We start from the raw sequence: 19,110 nt of genomic DNA, 5'->3' as shown, positions 1-19,110 counted from the left end.
CCTCATGTTTCTCAAGCACCTAAAACTTCATGTCTGCTAGTGCATATTCTTCCACCAGTTTACCATGCCAGTTCAGGTTTGGCAAAAGTTTTGACAACCGCACTGCTACTTGTGCCAGTAGTTGTTTGTGCTCCACCCATCTTCTCATCATCAACCAGACGGTGAATAATTCAGCTTCAAAAATCTCCTCTTAGTATCTTCTTTCTCAAATCATATTTGGTACCAATAATTACTGGTTGGATTCCCTAGACAGTAGACTCTAAGATGGATATTTGCATTCAGAAAGTTTACTAGGGCATTAACTGAGAATCAGTGTGGAGGGTTAGGGGGGGTGGCAAAGAAGAGGAGCAGAATTTGTCAGAGGGAAAAATTGGGGTGCAGTGCAAGCACAAAATGCCACCGGCCTACCCCTTGTGCATGTCTAGAGCTAGTATGGCCCTTCAAAGTTGTGCTAAGTTGAGCAGTCAGGGTTTGGCCTCTATGCCTCTCAGGGATGAGTAACTGGATACAGGCTGCCCTGGAAAGGGGAAAAACTTAGGCTGAGGCAATTCCTGAAGAGGAATGACAACTGAGAGGCATCAGGTGACAACCTTCCAAACATAAATCTTTCTGTCTGGGGGGCTCAGGTCATGTGGGTAATACATCATTTGTGACACAGTAAGAAGGAGGAGGGAGATAAAATGAGTTCAAGCACCAGACAGGATTTTAAAACCACCATAGAGATTGTCGATGCTGCAGAAAACATTTTATTGGAGACAGTGGCAGGGCTCGTTCTGAAGGTGAGGAATCCAGGGTTGAGATGGGAAATCCCATCCTTCAAAAGATAAAGGGCATTCCTCTCCAGGTGCCATAACCTGAATGCACTAAAGATCAGACAATTAGGAAAACTTTTGTAGGGCCAGAGACAGGTTTTGGGTCCCACAAGCATGGAGATGCCCTCTCTTCTTTTGAAGCAATGTTCTTGCTCCCACAGGAGAATGGCTGGTAGGGGGAGGTGTCATGGATGAAAACTGAGCCAAAACAGTTGGAAACTGATGATACACGTTTGTCCTAGGAGACAAAAAATGTTATGAAGTGGAACCTAAATTGTGTGACTATGACCCCATTGCTATTTCTACACCTCCAGGGTAGAGAGAGATGGAAGAGTCAGAATGTCTAGGAATGTTCTTCAGGATGTGATGGCCGACTGAATCATTGTCGTGGAAGGATGATTTCCCTCTGGTGGATATGAATGATTCAACCTGTAACAGAGGTCTGGGGATTTTAGGTTTCCATTTTTTTCAGTCTTCACCCACATACTCTTGAGAGGCAAAAGAGCAGTAGCCTTCCAAATATAAATCTAGTTTGTGGAGAGTGGGAATTCTGGCAGTATGTGGCGGTGATTTACTCAGGTGGAGCCCATGCAGGAAGAGAGTGTGGTGAGAAGATGGATATTCCTTTTTTTGGGGGGGGTGGGGAGAGCAAGTCATTAGGTGAGAAGTAGGGTTGCTCCTGCCCTTAACTCCACCTTCCTATTTGGTTTTGAATTGCTTCAAGTACGCCAGGATGTCTGTCTTGACTGAGCTGACCGTAGCCCGGTGGGACCAGCGCATGACAGGGATTCCATCAGGCCCCACCAGGAACTTTTCGAAGTTCCAACGGATGTCATGGACCTTTACAGGGTCCCAGGATATAGATTTGAATGTGCCCAAAATCTCAGAGGGATGAGGACAGGAGTGCTAAAGCAGAGAGATGGAAAAGAGAAACAATGTTATTTCTGCTCCTGGATGATCCAGGCTATTTTTACCCACAGGTAATCCACCCCCTCCTATACCTAGATATTTTAACTTCCTGATATTCCTAAAAAACTCCATAGATTCTTGAATCACCACTATGCCAACTACCAAGAATATTATAGATATTATAGCAAAATCTGCTCTCTTTCAGTTTCTCCCCATAGCCCCATCACAAAATTTTGCTGCCATGGATAAGACATGTTACCTTTTATGCTTTTGGTTTCCTTTTCTTCAAAGTAAATAGCTTGGATTGGAATGTGGTTTTCCAGGTCTTAGGGTTCCATGGGCCACTAATATTTCAATAATTGTCTTTTGGGACCAACACTGAATTACTAATATTTTGTCAAATAACAAAAATTTTTAAAACACCATCATTTTGTCACTTAATTTAAAAAGACCATTGGAAGAATAAACTGCGTGTGGGTCATAATTTGTGAATAAAGGGAAGTCCTATAAGTTAGACGAGTTGAGTTTATAAAAAACTTCCCACACTGTTCTTTTTTGTTTTTGTTTTTGAGACAGAGTCTCGCTGTGTCGCCCAGGGTGGGGTGCAGAGGCATGATACACTGTTCTATTGTCTTCAATTTATTGAGGATATATAAAGTCTTAACATGGACTGGTCTTGGTTCACAGTCCAGCATTTAGGAACAATTCACTTTGGTAATCTTTAGGGTTGTTTCAGCTCTGGCATTCTCTATGTCTAAAAATCAGTGTTTCATAAAAGGTACCTACTACACTGTATCATACCTGTTGGTTTGTTACTTTTTTTGTTTTTGTTTTTTTGAGACAGTGTCTTGCTTGGTTGCCTAGTGTGGAATGCAGTGGCACAATCATAGCTCACTTCAGCCTCCAGCTCCGGAGCTCAAGCAATCCTCTGGCCTCAGCCTCCCGAGTAGTTGAGACTACAGGTACGTGCCACCACACCCAGCTAATTTTTTGATTTGTTTTGTAGAGGCAGGGTCTCACGATGTTGCTCAAGCTAGTCTTGAACTCCTGGCCTCAAGCAATTCTCCTGTCCTGCCTCAGTCTTCCAAAGTGCTGGGATTATAGGCATGAACCACCACCCCAGCTATATAGCTAATGGTTTCTAACTCTCTCTCCATTATAAACTCATCAAGGGTACAGACTATGCCTTATTCATCTTTATATCCTTATTATTTAGTTTGCTTTATAAATAGCGGGCATTCATCAAGTGTACCTGGAATGAATTAATGAATGAATGTCAATGAGCAAAAGAGGGTGGTCCTAGTAAAAGTTGCCATTCCACACAACTCTCTTCACCACACAAAGTTAGAGCCCCATAGATACTCACAGATTAATCTCCAGATCAGCATGTGCAATGTGGAATGCTGATCTGGAGATTTTTCTCCACAAAGACCAATCCCACCTCTGGGCATGAGCCCTTGGATCCATTTCTGCCACATCAACTCTATGTTAGGAATATTAGAAAAGAGGAGGAGGCTTATGCCAGGAATTTACTCACCTTCAAGAAACTGAAGACTTTCTGTTCTTTTTCACCATTCACATCCCCTTTCTCAAAAAGCTGGAAACTAGGTACAAATCCTCCCCCTGGACGGACATACCTGCAACAAGCCATAATGTTCCCAGGAAGCTCCAGGATATGCAAGTAAAGATTATAATGGGACACTAGGATTTGAAGTCATGAGAAAGGAGAGAAAGAGGGAAGTATCGTTGTGGGTGGGGAGGAATATGGCCATGTTTTGACTTTGGGCTCTCTGACTCACTTTATTTCTCTCTATCCCATGACTTGTCTCTTTTCCTCCATCCCTTCTGTCCTCCATAGGCCATCCAAGTCTCAGCCAGGGATGGAGAGAGAGTCTGGAAACTGCCAGACGCTCATCACGGTAGGCCAAAGTTAAACTCTGCTTGTAATGCTCCTGAGCCTATTAATCCATACCTCCCCAGAAAGTTCCTGAGCTGGAAGGGCCTCTGGAGACTGAGGAAAGGTACACAGGCGCCTCCTATTGGATTTCAAGAAGACACTTACTTGAGCGCAGGAAGAATCTCTTTGTTATCTCCTGGTTCTTGCTTTCCAAATTGGTTGCAGGGAAAGCCCAACACAACTAGACCATAGGGCTTCAGCTCCTCCTAAGGTGCATTTAGTTCTGCAGTTAGAGGAGGAACAATTTTGGTCTGGGTAGAGGTTCTGCCTTGTGCAAGGATGATTCCCTGGGGTTACCCATTTTACAGAGGAGGAAACAGAGGCCCAGGGAGGGAAACAGCTCTGCATCAGAAGGGCTGTTAGTAGCATAGCTGAAGTTAGAGGCCGGATCTTCAGACGTGCACTCAAAAGCCCTTTGTCATGGTGCAGTGTTTTCCATACCTGCAGCACATCAGAATCAGCTGAAGGCCCTTTCCTAAAAATAGGGATGCCCAGGTCCCATTTCAGAGAGTTTTCTGTTCCTCTGAAATGGGGCTTAGTCATCTTTATTATTCAAGAGTTCAACAGGTGACTTTTCTTTTCTTTTCTTTTTTTTTTTTTTTTTTTTTTGAGACACATTCTCACTCTGTCGCCCAGGCTGGAGTGCAGTGGCGCGATCTCGGCTCACTGCAACCTCCGTCTCCCAGATCCAAGTGATTCTCCTGCCTTAGACTCCCGAGTAGCTGGGACTACAGGCACTTGCTACCATGCCCAGCTAATATTTCTGTATCTTTAGTAGAGACGGGGTTTCGCCGTGTTAGCCAGGATGGTCTCGATCTCCTGACCTCGTGATCCGCCCGCCTCGGCCTCCCAAAGTGCTGGGATTACAGGCGTGAGCCACCGCGCCCGGCCTGAATCTTTCTTTTTTAAAGGAACAGACACAGACAATGAGGACTGAGCTTCTCTCCTCTGTGCAGCCTGGCTCACCCTGAGTGGAGTGGAAGTAAAACTGACAAAGGCAAAGACAAACAGAGAAATTTGAAATCAACAATCCTAACATTTTTCAACAGTCCTTAAGATGCTGAAGATGCATTCTTCCTAAAAATCCTCAGTGATATGCTGAAAAACAAGCTTCAGCTGCCTTCGTCCACTACCAGGAAGTTTTCCAACTTGTCTGCTCAGACTTTTATAATCATCTTCTTTGTTAACCCTTTCTGAGCCAGATGCCTTTAGTCCCTTGACAAACACTAACCAGTCCCACTCAGATTCAGCTCAGCCAACTGGTACCTCCTCTAGGCCCTTTTAAAAAACAGAGATTGCCTTCCTGTTTTCACAGGGTTCCTCAGTACCCCTCCCTATGTCCTTCTGTTATCTGTTATTCGCAGGGTGGAAACTGAATAAATCGATTCTTAAAGTCCCTATAAACTGGGAAAATAAATTGTGGTCCAATAAATATTATTCAGTCTTAAGAAAGAATGAGGAAATGATCTGAACTCAAATGTATTTTATTAATTAAAAAATCAAGGCAGCAAATAGTATTTATTGTGTGTTATCAGCTGGGGAGGGGGGAGCAGAAAAAAGAATATCTATGTATTCTATAAACAAGATAATATTGGTCTACTGAAGGGAGGGGAAGAAGGTGGAAACCTTTGGTTCTAAAGTTTTTTTCTTTTGAACTTTGAGACTTGTGAATATAATGCTTATTCAAAACATAATTAAAAACAAAAAATGAAGGTCTTATTACTTCAAATATAAGAAGTACATTTGTCTCTGGTATAATCCATCCTGATTGTTATTCACTGATTTTTAAACCACATGCCCTAAAATATGAGAAAATTCTTCCCTGAATAATGTACAAAAAGGGAGGAAAAACTACATCCTAAAAAGGGGTTGAGATTGGAGAGGGAGTATTTGCTTCTATTACAGCCTCATCCGCCAGCCCTCACTCTAATCAAATGCAGTTCCAGGTATAAAACTCCTTTTTCTTGTCATTGTAAGTTACCTGTAAAACCTTGCAAAAGTCTCAAAAACATGGGTCTTCTGTCCTGTATTTATCAAGAAGACTTCTGGAATCTTCTGAGAGGCTCCTAGTTCTCAAGTATATATTGATTCCCCTGGAAATCTCAGGAAAAAGCAGAGGCAGGGCATGGGGAAGGGGTTAGCACATTTTTTCTGTAAAGGGCCAGATAGGAAATATTTCAGACTTTGTGGGCCACATGGTTTCCTTCATCACTACTCCTACAACTACTAACCTCTATTTTACAGCATGAAAGCAGCCATAGGTGATGTGTAAATGAACGGGGACGGCTGCATTCCAATAAAACTTTGTTAACAAAGCCAGGCTGACCAAATTTGGCCTGTCCGCCCAAGCTTGCTGACTTCTGATATGGGGGATGAAGTCACTTGATTATGAGTATTTATTTTGGTACATAATTATAATTAAAATATAATTCCAAGTATAATTTAGAATATGATCAGCTGGAAAATTTAGTCCCAAAGAGAAGTAACTATGAATTCTCTTACCAGGATATTGCGCTGTCAGACCACAGTAGGTGGCCACGTTGACGAAGAGGATGTGCTTGCCCACATACTGCTTGAAGGAAACATATTCATTCTTATTAAGTGCGATGGCCTCATAGTCATAGATGGTGCCTTTCTCGTCTTTGTGGCAATCCATCTGGAAGATTTTTTTTAAGTGATAATACTGGTAACAATAATTCCTGGCATCTGTGTAATCTTTCAAAGAAGTCAAAGAATAGTTATGTTCTAACCAAGATCTAGAAAACAAATAAGACTTGTCTAAAGTGTCAATGACAAGACTGAAACTTGGTTCTTGTAACTTGGAAATAAAAAATCAAGTCTCATAAGCCAGGCAGAGAAAGACAAGCATTGCATGTTCTCACTTATTTGTGGGATCTAAAAATCAAAACAATTGAACTCATGGAGATAGAGAGTAGAAGGATGGTTACCAGAGGCTGGGAAAGATACTAGGAGGGTGGAAGGGAGGTTGGGATGATTAATGAGAAAAAAAAAAGATAGTTAGAAAGAATAAATAAGACCTAGTATTTGATAGCACAACAGGGTGACTATAGTCAATAATAACTTAATTGTACATTTTAAAATAACTAAAAGCATATAATTGGATTGTTTGCAGCACAAAGGAGAAATCCTTGAGGGGATGGATACCTCATTTTCCATAATGTGATTATAACACATTGCATGTCTGTATCAAAACATCTCTTGTACCATATATATATATATATATATATACATACATATATATACATATATATACACACTTACTATTTACACTCCCCCCTCCACACACACACATAAGAATCAAGTTTCCTATTATTTTGAAAGATGTGAGATACCAGGAAATACACGGATAATGGAAAAGGATATTGATTCATAAGCTGGGATGGTAGGAGCTGGAAGTAAGTGGGGCCGAAGAGAAAAGCACACTTGCCTTACATGCTTCTGTAAAAAACAGGCTACTCCTTGGCTCTGGATTGAAGGCCTCCTGTCTGGACTCTCTGAGAAGGGAGGGTTTTAAATTGCTGAACTATTTTTAGGATATCTTAGTTGCTTATCTTTCCCCAGGTCTTCTGACCTCTTACTCCACTCATCAGCAGGTAGAGTAGAAAGAACACTGCCCTGGGAATCAGAAGCCAGCTCCATTGTTAAATTCCTTTGTGAACCTGGGCAATTCCCATCCCTGGCCTTCAGTTTCCCCATGAGTAAAATGAAGATATTTATCTAGATTCTTACTAGAACTCCAAGTGGGCTTCCATGTTTAACATTCTAGAATCGAATATTATCCCCACCTTGAATAAATTTCTCCTGTCACTCTCTTACTAACATGGTGGTCATGTAAGCCAATACTCTGAAATCCCAGCTTTTGGTAGCTCTCAAGAAAGGAGATGGAGAACCCTAAAGTCCATCTGCAAGTGAGTCCCTGAAATTTGTTGGGCAGCATCACCCAGCTCATCAGCCCATTGTGCTCTAGGTGTCTAATATCCACTTTCATCCTCCATTCCACCTATCCCATTCCTTCTCAAATCTCATGAACATATTAATATTTGAGCAGACTTCCATGCAACATTTGTTAAGTTCCACTTAATACAAATTAGTCCTGCCTGAAATTCTCATTGCATGTTCTTTTATTAAATTCCTCTACAAGGCAGGTCTCATCTTACTCCTCCTCTGTCTCTACCCTTACAGTGTTCATGCAGTACCCCAAGTGTACCGATGCCACAGTGCTCACCAGCACATGCTGATCCCTTTTCTTATACTGGGGAAGCTGCCACAAATTGCTCATGGAATACAGAATATATATGACAGGAATATGAAAAGGAAGCTCTATGTCCAAACCATCCGGTGAGAAAAAGGTGGAAAGGAACTGGCTGGAGAAAAGAGAGAAGGGCATTATTTGATAAGGAATGTCCAGACAAACTAGGATTAAACTAGACTTCCTGGAAATGCAGTAGTCTAGTAAGGATTTTGGTTGAACATCATCTGCCCCCCATTCAGAGAAGGAGTAATGCAAAACAAAGCAAAACAAAACACAACTTTTTTCTAGTCCTGTTATCCCACTGATTTTATCACCAGCATACTAGGTTGTAGCTACTCACTTCTTACTCTTGAGGAAAAAGATATTTTTCTATGCAGGTTTTTACACCTTTCCCTAAATTTATACACATATACATGCACCAGCAAAATTGAGGGATCTATAAAGAGAATATTGTGTAAAAGTATCTGTTTCTATTTCCATGTTACCTAGTTTCAAGTTAAACATTTGCAAGAATTTGCCTTTTTTTTTTTTCTTTTGCTACTGCAATGACAATCACTCACAGTCATGTTGGGTACCAGTATGCAAAAGCTTAGAGAGACTCTCAATTTGAAGACTTCCTTTAGTCCAGTTTACTTCTGATATTGACTGCTGTTTCAAATTTATTGAAGTCCATATAACGTGTCTCAATTATCTCTAGACGCAGCTTTTATTAAGCAAATTCTGCAGCCCAGAGTCTCCACACTCAATTAAGCACCACAGGTAACATAAAAACCATATCAATTCTCAAAATAGAAGTTCACCCAGGATGTTATCTAGTTAATTTTAGAGGTGAGGGATGGGGAGATGTTATTAGAACTGCATTTTGTAGAATGTATTATATGCATAATAATTGTTATTCACCCACCCATAAGGTAGTTACTGTTACCCATAAATTTACAATGAGATAACAGAGGTTAATTTGTCCAAAGTCAAAAGTGGTAACCCATTATGTAAATGAAAGTTTGCCTTTACCTAACTTCATGATTATTTTCTGCCTCCAAGTTATCGCATTCATTATTATCCTTTCCTAAACTGCCCCTTCTGCTGCCAGACACATGTGTCTTATCAATAAGGTAACAAGCCATGAATTGGGCGTTGAACTGAGGCCAGAATCCAAGATGCCTGACTCCAAATCCAGTTGTTTTAGGGCTCTGATTTTTTTTTCATGTTTTATGTTTCTCTGATAACTCTCTGACTTTATCCATCCTTAAAACTTCCACATTCGTTTTTTCCTCCTCTTCAAGGGGTTGTTGCTGAGCTGTGTCTGAGACAAGTCCACTCAGCTTCTCCTCCAAACCCCAGTCCCCACCTACTCTAAAGCCCATCGCTGTCCCAGCCTCAGACCCAGCTCTGAAGCAGAGACTGATGTGGCCAGAGAGGTCTCCAGGGGACCTCCACCTGAAGAAGGTATGGAGACCCTTTCTTCCCTAGTCATATGGAGACCCTTTCTTCCCTAGTCATATGGAGACCCTTTCTTCCCTAGTCATCTTCAACGCAAGGAATACCCATCCATAGGAATGAAGAAGATTCAAGGAGAAAAAAAAGCAAGGTTTAGGGGAACTGGCAAAGAAGAAGAAAGCAGGAGTTGGAGTCTTACAAGAAGGAGTGGAGGGCAGGGTCTAGAAGTAGGACAGAAGAGTAACTACCATGCCCTCTCTGAAGCTCACTCACCTTCATCTTCTCCTGCTTGGGACTTGTTTGCACAAAGCAGGCTAGGAGAAGGGGAAGCAGATGGACGACCCTTAACTGTGTAGTCATGACTAGTGTTTGTAGATTGCTAGTCTAGGGGCCTGAGGTCTTTGCCCACCTCTGCAGTCTTTTGGTATCTTGGCAGGGACTTAGCCCAAGCCCCCACAGGCCAATCACAGGGCTGCAAGGATTCCCGACGCATGAGGTCGGGGTGAGGATCACAGAACTCAAACCACATCCTGTCCCACACACACCCCCGTGAGCACTCAGCGCTCACCACTGCAATGAGGACCTGGGACTCATAAGTTCTGGGAAAATTATAAATGGGTGACAGCAAGCCCTCTGAGGTCCTTAAACATGGCTGTCTGTTTTTCCTCAATGTATGGAAGTGTCTAGATGCTTATGCAACCTCCCAGTAAAGTCACTGCAAAAGGGTTGGTCTAGACATTTCAAATGTTATTTCTAATATTATTTGAGCTTAAAGATAAATCAAAGAATGGGCCGGCCATCTAGGATCTCTCAAAAAGAGTTAGGAGGAAACTGGCTCGAGGAGAGGAAATAGTCACAATGTATGCGAAGGACAGCAAATTAATACAAATCCTTAGAAATGATTTCAAGTGCTTATATATCAGTAAGAAAAAACTACCAGACCAACAGAAAAAAAAGGGCATGAGGCAGAAAATCAAATGGCATCTGTGGTAGGATACAGTGTTCTCTCTCACCAATAATCAAAGAAGTATAAATACGAAAAGACACATTCCACACTTATCAGATTGGCAAAAGTTAAAAGGAATGGTGATTCCCAGCCTGGGCTCCGTCTGGTATAGGAGGCTCTTACACGATGGGTGGGGGAATGGCGAATACTAATTGTTGCCAACTTTCTGGACAATAATCTGACATTCTGAATGCAGTGCTTTAAAAAAGTAAATAACTTTAAAAAAATAATTATATATTTACAAAAATTGCAAGCATTCCTCTTTTTTTTCTATTTTTTTTAACTTTTATTTTAAGTTCAGGGGTACATGTGCAGGTTTGTTATATAGGTAAATTTGTGTCATAGGGGTTTGTTCTACAAATTATTTCATCACCCAGGTATTAAGCCTAGTGCCCAGTAGTTAATTTTCCTGATCCCCTCCCTCCTTCCACCCTCCATCCTCTAATAGGCCCCAGTGTGTGTTGTTCCCCTCTATGTGTCCAGGTGCTCTCATCATTTATCTTCCACTTATAAGTGAGAACATGTGGTATTTGGTTTTCTGTTCCTTCATTAGTTTGCTAAGGATAATGCCCTCTAGCTCCATCCATGTCCCTGCAAAGGACATGATCTTGTTTTTTTTTTTTTTTATGACTGCATAGTATTCCATGGTGCATATGTACCATATTTTATCTAGTCTATTATTGGTGGGCATTTAGGTTGATTCCATGTCTTTGCTATTGTGAATAGATAGTGGCAAGTACTACTCTTAATAGCCTGGAAGCCCAGAGCCCAAGAAGAATCATGGAAATGAGACACAAGTCCCTCTAAAAATAAAGTTGCTTTGCCTTTCAACTGGTATACAAGCCCCATTCATTCAGCAACAGTTTCCAATGACCTCTCAGTAGTCTTGGCTAAAATTTTAGACTATATGAATTGATGAATGCAGGCCTGGAGCCCCGGGAATTTCTGGGTTTCTCACATAAATAACATAGTTAATCACTGCTGACTTCACAGGAGATGGACCAAGACATTCTTCCATTTTGTCTACCATACAGTTTTAATTTTTGGACCCCTAGCACTAATATTTAATTAATCATGCTCCTAAGTTCACAATCATTTGTCCTTGCAAGTCCCCTCTCTTGTTTTATTTATTATTTATATCCTTTGCTTCCCAAACTCCACTTTCCTTCCCCTCACTATCATAAGTGTATTTAATATGTTTAATATGCATATTATTTGTATTCTTGAACAATTTATATATTCCTCATTAGATTATTAGCTCTTTAAAATTAAAAAAAATTAGTTACTCATTTTTTCCCCCTATTTGGACCTGAGTTTCAAAGGGTTGAATTATACTCTTAAATTTATGGCATTTGTCATCATTAGGCTGTGCAGGGATTCTCTCACATTAATTAAAAAAATTTTTTTGTCCCCAGTCCACTGGCATTTTCCTACCTTTTAGAGAGAAGGAGTGGCAAAGGAACAGATATTACAGACTGGAAAGTGTTGGTGCATTGGCTGTTTCTAATGCTTTGAAACTACAAGAAAGGAGTGAATTCAGGAACTTAATGGGCTCTAATGAGATAAAGAAATGCTGAAAAATCTGTGGATTAGTGAAAAGGCTCAGGGTTGTTTCCCTCACTGCTCTTCCCACACATCTCCCCACCTCCCATAAGATTGGCACTGCCAGCCCAGCTTTGCTGAACTTTCATGTTTAGGAAATGATAAATTCTTCCTCTCCAGTTCTAAGTTCGTTTCCAACCAGCCCCCTCCACCAGCCCTGCCTCTTCCAGGTTCACACAAAATCCTGCCTCCACCTCCTTGTAACTGAAGTCTAAGTGAGGTTTAATTCTTGAAGTCTCACTGGGTTTAATTTTCCACCAGTCTCGGGGAGTCTGGGCATTCAAGAGCTCTCTTGGAAAACAGAAGCTTTTTGTTATCTTGGATTTCTGATCTCTTCTTAGAGCCCTTTAATCTAAGAGCCCTCTAATCTAAGGGGAGGAGCCCATGCAATGCCTCACCCTGCCACAAAACACCCCAAGCCCTTCAGGTTTCCTGCTTTGTGGCACCTCCTGGCCCCAGATGCTGACTCGCCTGCCCGTCTCCCCTCTATCACAGTTCAAAGAACTGTGGAGATCAAAATATCAAACCTCATTCCTTCCCAAGTTATGTGACTTTGGGCAAGCTGCTCTCTGTGCCTCTGGCCCTCATCTGTAAAACTGCTAGAATAATATGAACTTCATAGGGCTAATTTTAGGGGAAAAAAAGAGATTAGTTTAAACTTACCACTGGACCCAGCCCAAGAAAAACACCCAGAGTTAATTCAACAGATGAACAAACAGGTGCTCAAATAGAAAATCTGACTTACCCAGAGCTTGTGTTTAGAGATGGCTGCTCCTCCCTTGCTATTATAAATTCCTTACTTTCCTCACCACTTTATCTTTGCTTGTCACACAATAACTAACTTCTAGAGCAGAAGAGAAACTTTCATCATAAACTATGCCTCAATGGTCAGATCAAATGGCCTTCTCAAGCCCCTTGTTCCATTGTTTCAGTTTCCCTGGAGGCAAGATCTCTGTTCAGGGAGCTCATGCTCAGCAGGAGGCCACATGGAGGGACTTCTTGTCGTCATCCCCTGACTGTCTCACATAGTAGCTGCCTCCCAGCCAGAGCCACATATCAAATCCCTGTTGCCTCTTTTCTGGAATGCTGAAATCATCTCCTACTTGTCTTCTCTCTTCCAGACTCTTCCTTTCTATAGTTTTTCCTTTACCCTATTGCCACTGGAAACTCTAAACACCTATCTGATATCTTTCCCCCTAAAAAGAGCCAGCGATGCTAACCAGTTTATTATAGCATCAAATCCAGAATCTCCAGCAAGGTATTCGAAGCTCTCCTGATGTGCTCTTAACCTCCTAGTTTTCACTCCCAGTAGCTCCCTATGTGAATCTCTCAGACAGCTACAGTCTTTCCATTCTTCAAAACACACCTCCTTGGATTTAGATTTTTGACCTTGGAGGTCAATGGTGCTGAGAACATTGAGATCCCACCTCCCCTGGTCCAAATTATATACATTATGCAAATTATACATACATATATGTAATTTGACAGGAGAAGGAATTCCCACTGAAAGACAGGAAATACAATTTTATCAAATTTTACCTATCAAGATTTTTTTTTTTTTTTTTTGAGACACAGTTTCGCTTTTGTTACCCAAGCTGAAGTGCAATGGCATGATCTCGGCTCACTGCAACCTCTGCCTCCCGGGTTCAAGAGATTCTCCTGCCTCAGCCTCCTGAGTAGCTGGAATTACAGGCGTCCACCACCATGCCTGGCTAATTTTTTGTATTTTTATTAGGGACAGGGTTTCACCATGTTGGCCAGGCTGGTCTCAAACTCCTGACTTCAGGTGATCCACTTGCCTCGGCCTCCCAGAGTGCTGGGATTATAGGTGTGAGCCACCACGCCCGGCCTACCTATCAAGAATTTAGGTGAAAATGTTTGTAGCCTGAGCCATAGATTAAGGCTGAAAAGCCAATCCAGGCCTAAATTAAGCTATAAGGTCTGTCACTTCCTGACTTTAAAAATCCTATAATTACAAGCAGTTCATGATCTTAAACGTGGTGGGACACCTGGGTGGGAAAAATCAATGTCTCAATTGCTGCCTAGTTTTCTCAACCAGACTCTAATTTTTCCTTGAGGTCATATTCTTATGAGAATAAGTTTTCTGCCCAAGGTCACGTAGTTAGTGTGTGGCAGTTTACAAATTGAAATGAGGGCTTTCAGACTCCCTGTCCTAGTTTCTGGTAATGACTTAATCCTACCTGAAAGTCAACATCAAGTTTTTTGTTTTTAGTTCCTTTGATTAGAAAGGAAATAGGTTTGATTCTTTCTCAGGGACAGTACACCTCTTTATTCAGATTCAAACCATAGCCTCTGAGACCACCCAAGTCTAACTTAGAGAACTCTGTCCACCCTTTGGTTTTACTTGACTATTTTCCGTGAATTAGAAAATCTCCCTTGGCATCTGGCATCTCCATTCAGGCCTCCAGGATTTTTCTTACTCTAGTTTTGTAAGCATGAAGCATAGGATCTACTCCAAGTCTGCCATTTTAAGTTACTATTACTTAAGTTTATACAGCATTTATAGTTTACAAGCCTCTTTCACATCAATAATTTCGTTTAGCCCTCACAATCAGCCAGTTACAGAGGTAGCATGGGCATCTTCAGCTCAAATTCGCAATGGAAAAGTAAGTTCAGAAAGGAAAGGCGACTTGGCCAAAGATTCACAATAGTGTAAACGTAGACCATAAACTTGAGTTTCAATTTCAAATCCGCTAGTTGCTTCACCCTCAAGGCTCAATTATTCATAATGTATGTGTTTGGAAATGGAAGCAAATTCTAGAGAGATCACTGAATGTCCTTTGGCATTTAATTTTCATTCTCACGTGTTCTTAACTTTCTGATCTTCCCCAAACATGATGAAGTTTGGGACTCACCTATGGTTGAAGCTGGCTCTGGCCCTAAACCTGAGCCTTCACTGAGGCAGCTGGCCCTGACACGCAGACTTCCTGAAGGGTCTCTTGTTTATGCCAAGCTTTCCTCCTCCAACCTGCTCCAGGAAGAACTCTGCTTCTTGGAGGCTGGGGTGGGGAGGTGGTGAGAGAAATAATGTGCACTCCCCTAGATGGTGTTCCTATTACTCCTGCTTTAATGGATTCGGAAGGACGCTGGGGAGAGAGCACTGTGTCCTTGCCCACACACAGGAATTTGAGTGACCCACACCATTCCAAACCAGATGCCCTCACACCTGGAAATTCTGCCGTCTATGACTCAGATCCTTACTGCTCCCCAGGAAAGAATAAATATGCCTCACATCACCAGCACACACTGCAGACCATCACCAACAACTCAATAGAACTGTGGAACATGGAGAATGCCGCTCCTCTACAGGCCTGAATTTACCTATTTGCACAAAGCGGGAGTTGGATCAGAAAAATCACCAAATTCCCTTTTAAGGCAGACAGTTTATTTTCTCAGCTTTTCAGAGATTCTCATCATTGGCACTTATCTGACCAATTCTTACTCCTAGAAGACTGGGAAACACGAGTAACAATCAATACATTTTGAATTCAAACATACGCCTTATAGGTCATGTTTTTCAGGCCACAACAATATACATAAGAAGCAGATGCTCAGTAAAGTTTAGAGATTGTCTCATCCAAGTCACAAGGCCTAGGCAGATAAATCTACAACTGTGTCCCCATAACAGTTGCAATCAGAATCTGATTTAGAACAAATTAAAGGCTGAGACAATTTGGCTTCTCCTTTCTCGCTCTGCAATCCCTCAGCCTGTGGCAACTTGTGAAAGGCATCAAAGCCAGTAATAAAACACCAGGTTTTGATATAGAAACACCCTGTAGACATCCCAGAAATATCCCAGGGACAAATATTGGCTGTCTTCCTGGCTATGATCAGAAGGGGCAGACAATATTTACAGGTGAAGTGATATGTTGTTTGGAATTTAGTTCCGAATAATTCAGTGAGTATGGGTATGTGTGCAAGGGTGGGGGCTGTGGTAACAAGCTTTTTCAGATGTAGGTAAAATGAAATTAGCGGTGAGTTGTATTGATTATAGATGCAGTGAGTAACAGGTATGTGAGCTTAATTATACTCCTCTCTACTTTTTATATATGTTTGAAATTTTCCTTAATAAAAAAGTTGAATTAAAACGTAACAAGCTGGGAGCTTCAAGGTTGGGACCTTCTTTAACTGATGGATAGAAAAGGAATAGAGCAGATAAGAATATATATAAGAGATAAATGGAGCAGGAAGGAAAATGAAAAAAGAAAGAAGAAAAAGAAATAATGGGAACTTATATCAGCATTTATTGAGTTGTTACTGTGTATGCCAGGCATTTCCAGATATAAATTCTTACTTAATCTTTAAAAGTCACACTGTCATGTTCTTTCACAAAAAAAAAGAACTTGATACACTGAAAAATTAAATAACTTGCCCAAAATTGTGTAGCGAGAAACAACTTAAAGCCAGGATTGTTTAAATCCTGAATCCAAACTCTTTTTCTCGTACACAATGAGGAGAGAGAAAAGGAGAAAGTAATGAGAGGTGGCAAAGGGTAAAAAGTGTAGAAGAGAAAAAAAAAAAAAGAAAAAAGTGAGATTCAGTGAATTCAGAATCAGGGAAGCAGTTAAGAAGCCTTCCAAAGCTATCACTGGAATAGAAGGTAACTAGGGCTGGCATTACTCAAACCTTGACCCTTCTGAGGGATGATTAATCTTTCATTTTAGGCAAGTTAGCAGAAAATTCATTACCTGCCTTCTGCTGCGCTTGCTGCTGGGAAACAAGAAATTTTATAGTCTTCAAACAGTGGCAACAACCAGGAGGATCCATGATCTCCCAAATATTTGTGCCTCCCCTCTGATGGCCCTGCACTGACTTCTTGTGTCTGTGTGTGTGTGTGTGTGTGTGTGTGTGTGTGCTCAAGCTAAATTATAACAGAACAGGAATAAGGAAGAGGTAATACAGAATTTGAGTAAAATGATAGAGTGTTACGCCTTGACAATGATAAAAAGCTACTCTCTTTAACACATCCTTTGCTTCTTTCTTCTCCAGTAAGAAAAATGCATTTTTTAAATTTAAAAGAAGAAAAAAATGTAGAACAAAGAGGAAATATAAAGTTAAACCTGAGATATTAATAAAAGTCACCTACTTGTTCTATGTGAATTTGTTGACACAGCACAGACAAGCAGATCTCAAGATAAAAAATTAAAACCTTACATTGCCTGTATTGGTTCTGCAATCAAAGCTGATATTAAAATATTTAGCAGGGCTGGGTTGGATGGCTCATGCCTGTAATCCCAGCACTTTGGGATGCCTAGGTGGGTGGATCGTTTAAGATCGCCACTTCGAGACCATCCTGGCAAACATGACAAAATCCCATCTCTACCAAAAATACAAAAATTAGCTGGGTTTGGTGGCATGCGACTGTAATCCCAGCTACTCAGGGGGCTGAGGTGGGAGGATGGCTTGAGCCTTGGAGTCAGAGGTTACAAGTGAGCTGAGATCACACCACTGCACTCCAGCCTGGGTGACAGAGCCAGACCTTGTCCCAAAATGTGTGTGTGTATATATATATTTAGAAGTATGCCATGGGCACAACCAATCAGAACAAATCCTGGGCTCCAACAACTGCCGTGCATATTCCTGTGTATACACACTGAGGACCATCCCTGCCTGCAAGCATGAATGCTAGATGTCTTGGTAGACATGCAAATGTTTTGACTTTCCAAAGCAGGGGAAATGAACTTCAGAACCTAAGAAAAAGCTCCATTTGGTGCTTCTACTACTTTTTAAGACAAATTTTAAACAAGTGAGTTATGAACATATGTGAGTGCTGATCACTGAATGGGAACATAGCTTAACCAAAAATCAACCACAAGCATCTTGATTAAGAAATAAGGAGTAAGTTAAACTCTAGTCCTGGGCAGAAACTTCTTCACTTGGCTTCTTTCTATCCTATAAACTTTAATGTATTTGGTAGAAGACACAAAAGGTATGCTGATCAAATGTGTAGATCATTGATAGATGATAAATATAGCTAGTCTGATAGATGACAGAATTCAGATTTAAAAGATCAATTGCTTGGGTGGATAGACAATAATAGGCACCAGCATTGCAGGGGCAATTCATATAAACTTTGATGTTTATTTGACCTTAAGTTAAAAGTGAACCAATAAAAATTAAAAACTAAAATAAGTGAACCAATAATGTTTCAAAGATACTAGAGAAAATAATGCCATCTTGGACTCTACTGATTAGTATCTAAAGAGTATGCTCTTGATTGATGAAATCAGACCTGAAATAATGTTTCTATCTGTGGACAGAATAGGTTTTAAAATGTAAATTAATAAATCAAGCCAAATTCTAAGGAGGAGGGTGAGGATGTGAACTGGCTCCTAATATATATTAAGGCCTGGTCAAGCTCACCAGAATCCTGATTTGTGACTCAAGTCTCAGAAAGTTACCTCAGAAGTCTTGTTTGATAAAGCTATACCCATCATTTTGAATAAAAATATGTAATTTGTATATCATAAAATCTCTCAGGAATGATCCCAAAGTACTTGCCAAGATTTGATCTAGAGTCAACCCCAGATAGGTGGACTCTGGTGATGAAGACAGTTCTATCTACCAGAATCAGAACATTTCTGGAGGGAAGGTTACATCAGGGAAATCTGGCCGATGTCAAATCAGAAAGGACCTTGAGTGCTTCATGGGAGAATTTCAAACTAAAAGTGTAAGAATTTAGGAGGAATTGGGGCACTTTAACATAAGTGATATCAACAAACCTGACCTTTAGAAAAGTCATAGAGTCAGAGTGTGAAGGAAACAGGGACTGGAGAAGATCCTGGAAGTGAGGAGATAACTAAGGGATGAAAGCAAAATTCCTGGAAGGAGATAACAGGGAACTAAGGCTCCAAAGAAGGATGGGTGAAGGGCAATTGCAGCCCCATGATACCTTCAGGTGCACCAGGGACATGAAATGTTCCTTGTTTCCTCCTGTTCCATGTGTGCTCCTGTACCTTCACTTCTCATTGCTGGAGGCAAGGACCCAAGGTACTCAAAAGTCTATCAAGAATGTGGGAACACCAAAACCTATGAAGTTGGGGTTTTAGGCCATTTGACCTACTGATGAGGTCCATAATGAAATGTCTCCTTA

The 19,110-nt window shown here is 41.1% G+C and overlaps 1 protein-coding gene across 1 annotated transcript; it reads right to left on the bottom strand.

Annotated features, from left to right (window-relative positions):
• Positions 1–1,511: 1,511 nt before the first annotated feature.
• GPX5 (glutathione peroxidase 5) lies at positions 1,512–9,748 on the bottom strand. Its single transcript, XM_003829704.1, is given in 5 exon segments — positions 1,512–1,718; positions 3,259–3,358; positions 3,784–3,901; positions 6,181–6,334; positions 9,662–9,748. Coding segments are annotated over 5 exon segments (666 nt in total).
• Between the last annotated feature and the right edge of the window lie 9,362 nt (positions 9,749–19,110).

This window comes from Pan paniscus, chromosome 5, assembly GCF_029289425.2.
Source record: "Pan paniscus chromosome 5, NHGRI_mPanPan1-v2.0_pri, whole genome shotgun sequence".
Taxonomy (NCBI): domain Eukaryota; kingdom Metazoa; phylum Chordata; class Mammalia; order Primates; family Hominidae; genus Pan; species Pan paniscus.
Note: the sequence above shows the minus strand (reverse complement) of the source record. Positions and strands in the feature narration are given on the sequence as shown.